Below are 6,000 nucleotides of genomic sequence, written 5' to 3' on the forward strand. Positions count from 1 at the left end.
AAGCCTTTCTAATTTTGAAAAGTGATCCCTCTGTCCATTTAGTTCTGTTTGTTTTAGGTTAGTTTAGTTAGTTTTAGTCAGTATACAGAGTAACAAACCCTTATTGGCATTTCCATCCGTAGATATTTTGGGTTCCCTATCGTTAACACGAACACTTTTCTGTCTTCAGGTGCGGTATGGTTCACTGAAATATAAAGTGAAGAAAAGACCACAGGTGTATTTTTAGGGTCTACACCTCGCCCATCCCAAGACGAATAAATGTTCACAAATCAACTTCATTTTCTAACACGATGTATTCAGGACTTAACACTTTGAATCTTCAGATGGTGGCAGTGACAGGTTTTACATAATGACTGTAAATGGTTTGTGTTTCTTTAACAATTACTCTAAGATTTATAACTGCTAAACGTAGGTATGTAAGGTTTGTTAATGTATGTGTAGATACCAAAAGTAACAGAGAATCACGTTCCTGATGTCAACAACAACACCGAGCGCCTAGGCTCTAAGGATAAAGCAGAGACCCAGGGTAGACTTAAAAAGTCTCTGCTCCAGGATACACCTGCTGTTCTGGTGTTGTGTTCTGTTTACGTCATCAGCGCCGCATCTGTCACAGGAGAGTGGTGACAGCCACTGAGGAGCCAGCGTCATTACCCTAGGATGGTGCCCCGCCCTTTCCCTAAGCCTTAGATGCTTTTCCACCATGAGCTGAAAGTTTTTAAAGCAGATTGTTTGAAAACCAGGTTGTCCACGTAGCACTTTCCTGGCTAGTTTTGCACACGTGAAAAATGTTTACTTATTTTACAACTGTACATTTACTTTACATTTTATCGACGCTGTCTGTTTCATTGTCAGATTCTGACGTGTCAAGATTATGCCTTGAAACCGCATCATCTCCTTTTCCTATGGTTTTGTTTCGTTTGGTAAATTCATTCAGCCCATATAGAAACATATAACTGTTAAATTTTTACTCCTTTGTTTTGTTTTTTGAGATAGGGTCTCTTACAGTCCAAGGATAGACTTGAACTCCTGAACCTCTTCTTGCTTCCAACCAAACCGTTAATGGGATAACAGGTGTCATCACACCTGGCTAATTTTAACTGTCTTTTCAATTATATTCTTGACATCTGAGAAGTTATCTTAAACATTAACCAGTTTCCATAGTTGAATTCAATGTGGTTTTTATCAACAGCAAATTACACTATTCTAGGGTTCAAATAAAAAAAGCTTTTGGGGGCCAGAGAGGTGGTTCAGTGGTTAAGAGCACTGGTTGTTCTTCTTCCAAAGGACCTGGGTTCAAGTCCCAGCACCCACATGGCAGCTCACAACTGTCTGCAATCCAGTTCCAAGTGATTTGACATCCTTACACAGATATGCGTACAGGCAAAGCACCTGTGCATTTAGATAGATAGATAGATAGATAGATAGATAGATAGATAGATAGATAGATAGATAGATAGATAGATAGATATCTTTTGTGGAAGAGGCACAGACCAATCTAGCACTTTGTGTTTTCTAACTCATAGATCTCCCAGTGTCCGGACTCTGTTCCCAAGCTCGGCCGAGTCACATGCTGCCTTACAGACCGAGTCACATGCTGCCTTACAGACCCGGCGGTGACTAACATCTTTTAGATCTTAGATCTACATAGCACAGGCTTCCAGGAAAAGGCCATCTTTTTCATCTAAGAGATGAACTGAACTAAGAGGGATTGAACTAAGCACTTCTTAGGCTGCCTACGTAGGCGCCTACTGGGCGTTGTGGACACTAAATCATATTAGGGGTGATGAATAATCAAAATTTCAATATCAAGCAATATTTACATGGGGGGTGCCTGAGTGGCATCCACACACAACCTCAATTCAATTTTTTTTCCTCCCAAATTTAATCTCGTATCTCCATCTACTTTGCTTTGACTGATAGCCTCTTCGTTTCTGGAAGGATTGTTTAATTTCTATTCAAACATCTATTTTGTTTGTTTGTTTGTTTGTTTGGATTTGTTTTTTGTTTTTTTTTTGTTTTTTTTTTTGAGACAGGGTTTCTCTGTGTAGCCCTGGCTGTCCTGGAACTCACTCTGTAGACCAGGCTGGCTTCCAACTCAGAAATCCGCCTGCCTCTGCCTCCAGAGTGCTGGGATTACAGGCATGCACCACCACCGCCAGCATCTATTCAAACATCTATAAAGACCTGTAATAAATTATTGGACAGAATTAATTTTTATTCCTGTTGCCTGGACCAGCCCTGCTCTGAACCAATGCTGTGCAACATGGGTGTTTTCCCTGCAGAGGCTGGGTTACCTGATAAGGCGATTTGATGAGTAAGTTGCTTTGTCTACATGGGGACAGATTGGCAAGATTGTATAGTTTTCAAGTGTCTCAGTGTTAAACTTACCCTTTGGAGCTACTGGATAGATACCATGCTTGAGGTAATCAAGGCCTTGAGTTCAATCCCAGAACAAACAAAGGAGCAAAAAAAGATAGTTAAAACAAACCTACCTATTATTTAATGAGTTTGTGTACTATTTCTTTCTTCTTTCGATTTTTTTTTTTTTTTTTTTTTTTTTTTTTTAGGGAGGGGGTATTGTTTCGTGAGACAGTGTCTCACTGTATAGCCCTGGCTGTCCTGGCATTAATTCTGTAGACCAGGCTGGCCTCAAACTCACGAAAGTTCCACCAGACGCTGCCTTCCAGATGCTGGCATTAAAGGTGCACACCACACAACACAAGTCTTAAAACACAAGTTGTTTTGAGACGAAGCCTCACTCTAGCCAGCCCAAAATGCACTATGTAGCCCAGGCTAGCCTCAAATATACGGACACTCTGGATGCTTCAGCCTTCTAAGTGCTGAGATTATAGGTGTGGGGCTCCATACCATATTTCACAGGCTTTTTAAGTTGGGAGAATTATCATATTCTAGACATGCTCAAGCAAAGATACAGCCTGATTCTGAACTAATTCCGACTGATCTGCTCACTACAGTTCTCCCTCCCAGTCCCTGCTCGGGCTTGTCCCTGCTGTAGACATGCTCACGTGCCCTTGATGACTGTCCCCATGGTCTCATGTCATAGCACGCCCTTTTCTTTGAACTTTGTATAGTGAGCTAAAGTGCTTTTTTTATTCTGTTTCTATTAAAGAGGAACGAGTCACATTGTTTCTCTGCTTTTGAATCTTTTTTTTTTATTAGAGATGTAAATTTATTCAGACCACAGTGCCTTGACTTACCCACACTGCCAATTGGAGGGCCAGCATGTGATGTACAAACCTGTTTAAGGCACTGTTTCTCTGCCTTTTGACATTTATCCAAAAATTATAACCTACGAGTATTTCATCTTAGTATCCAGTCATTCAATGTGATCACTAACAATTAACATTCCCCGTACTTAACTGTTGTCTAAGTATAAAAATTGATATGTCTATTCTCTCTCTCTCTCTCTCTCTCTCTCTCTCTCTGTCTCTCTCTCTCTCTCTCTCTTATTAAAAGGAGCTGTAAGTATAGCTGGAGAAATGACTCCATGTTTTAAGAATTGCATACTGTTCCTGCAGAGGACCCGGGTTCAGTTCTTAGTACCTAGGCGTTTAGTTCACAACTGCTTGCGGTGCCACCTCCAGGGGATACGACACCTTCCTCTGATTCCCAAGGGTGCCTGCACGCATATGACTATACCTTCTCACAGGTACACATACACAGACACACATTGGAATTTAAAAAAAAAAAATCATGTGAAAAACAAAAAGGTACCAGAAATAAGGTGATTACTAAATAAACAATTATCTAAAACCACCTCAGTCCCCCATAGGTCCCCTCCACACACCCTGTATGTGTTTGTGGGGCTAAAAGAAAATGGGATCTTGTTATCGTTGCTAACAACGAACACTTCAGCACATGGAGGGACGGAGCAGAACTAACTCCGGCTGTTTTCAGGGATCTTACTCCACGTGTCACCACCAAAGACTTCCACAGTGTTAGAAAGCATGTAAATACTCTAAAATGATGTCAACCCTTGGCTAACATGTATCTTTTTTCTTTTTTTGTACTTTTGGAGACATGTCTAAACCTTTATGGTATTGCTATAATACTGTCTTATATTAACTAGAAGGTTTTTTATTGGAATAGTGTCTTAAACACAGAAATCTGAATACAGATTCCAAAGCTGTTTCCCCTAACCTCTCCCTTGTAGGTTGATTTACTTGTGAGACAGGTAAATTTTGGGAGAGCCATTGCTTTGTGGTTTGTAGTATTTCTTAAGAAACATACCCTAAGATTAAAGTTTCCTGAAAAGAAAGTATCTTTTTCCCTAAGTACTTCTAAGATTAGTCTTTTGGCTGGCAATTCTGCCAATTAACCTTGACTTAACATTCTTTTCTTCTAATATTTTTTTAACTCTGTGTACTTTAATACTTTAAGCAGAAATAATTTTTATAATATCTCTGTTAAATCTCAAGCCCCCATGTGGGGGTGGCTCTGCATGTGTGTTTTGGGAAACTTTTACAATAAAGTAAACTCATTTTATTAATGGCAGCTGAGTATTTTTTTTTCTTTATGTGTCTGAATATGTATGTTGAAGTCTGTGAATTGATGTTCTTTATTGTTTGTTATTAGTAACAGACAATGTATCTGAGTCCTTCAGCTTGTAACAAATCATGATTATTGTTAGTTTCTGTTAAGCTTGACATGGGCTGAGGAAGGAGTCCTGGGGTGTGAAGTCTGGATGCTAGACAGAGAAGCAGAGCAGACACCACAGGAACTCCATCACATTGATTGACAGGCTGTCTTCAGCGTCAAGTGTTAACAGAAAATTCAGGTTTGATGTGTTATGGAGTTCTGTCTGTCTGAGAGTCAGAGGAGGTTTGTCTGCATGGCATCGGGTTTTAACTTTAGAGATAAATCCCTTTCTAAAAGTTCCCTTGTGGGGATGGTGAGATGGCTCAGCAGTTAAGAGCACTGGCCAGGCAGTGGTGGCGCACGCCTGTAATCCCAGCACTTGGGAGGCAGAGGCAGGCGGATTTCTGAGTTCGAGACCAGGCTGGTCTACACAGTGAGTTCCAGGACAGCCAGGACTACACAGAGAAAACCTGTCTCAAAAAACAAACAAAAAAAAAAACAAAAAACAAAAAAAAAAAAGAGCACCGACTGTTCTTCCAGAGGTCCTGAGTTCAATTCCCAGCAACCACATAATGTCTCAAAACCATCTGTAATGGGATCTGATGCACTCATCTGAAGACAGCTACAGTATACTCATATAAATAAAAATAAATAAATTTAAAAAATAAAAAATAAGAGCTCCCTTGTGCTGGGTGGTGGTGGTGGTAGTGGTGGTGGTACACTCAGGAGGCAGAAGTAGTCAGATCTCTGAGTCCGAGGCTAGCCTGGTCTACAGAGTGAGTTCCAGGACAGGCAGGACTATGCAGAGAAACCTTGTCTTGAAAACATAACAAAACAAAAAAAGTATCCCTTATATTGCTCTATTATGCTATGCAGAGTATATTAGTTTTCAGAGAGCATTGAAAATGGAGTTATAAATTACAGTTCTTAGCCTTTTTATCAGGTTTATCCTTGCCACGACCAAACAGGGCTATAAATTTAAAAAGAAATTCAAAAGAACATGGTGAACTTGTGAAGTACTTCACTGATGTTTGTTTTTTCCTTGGGCTTTTATTTTCCCTTGAAGTCGTTAATTGTCCTTATAGAGATGTGTGGAAAAACCACCACGTTAGGAACACGTTGTTCCCCGGAAAATATTACAACTCCTTTACCTGCTCATCAATATAACTTAGTCTTGATGTCTCCTCTGAATGGCCCAGACGAGGAATGCTTTTAAATTCCTTTTTAAAGTGGCATGGGCCTTTAAGGCCATCCCTGGAGGGAGAGGCAGGGGTAATCTCTGAGTTCAAGGCCAGCCTGGTCTACAGAGTATGTTCCAGGACAGCCAGGGCTACACACAGAGAAACCCTGTCTAAAGAAATAAATTGTGGGCTAGAGAGATAGCTTAGAGGTTAAGAGCAC

General features: G+C 40.4%; 1 protein-coding gene across 1 annotated transcript in view; it reads left to right on the plus strand.

Annotated features, from left to right (window-relative positions):
• Positions 1–4,515, plus strand: part of Reep3 (receptor accessory protein 3) — a 90,286-nt gene extending 85,771 nt beyond the window's left edge. The window contains exon 8 of the mRNA XM_052163911.1: positions 170–4,515. Within this exon, the coding sequence (XP_052019871.1) occupies positions 170–226 (57 nt within the window). The 3' untranslated portion in view covers positions 227–4,515. The remainder of the gene's footprint in view (positions 1–169) is intronic.
• The last annotated feature ends 1,485 nt before the right edge of the window (positions 4,516–6,000 follow it).

This window comes from Apodemus sylvaticus, chromosome 19, assembly GCF_947179515.1.
Source record: "Apodemus sylvaticus chromosome 19, mApoSyl1.1, whole genome shotgun sequence".
Classification (NCBI taxonomy): domain Eukaryota; kingdom Metazoa; phylum Chordata; class Mammalia; order Rodentia; family Muridae; genus Apodemus; species Apodemus sylvaticus.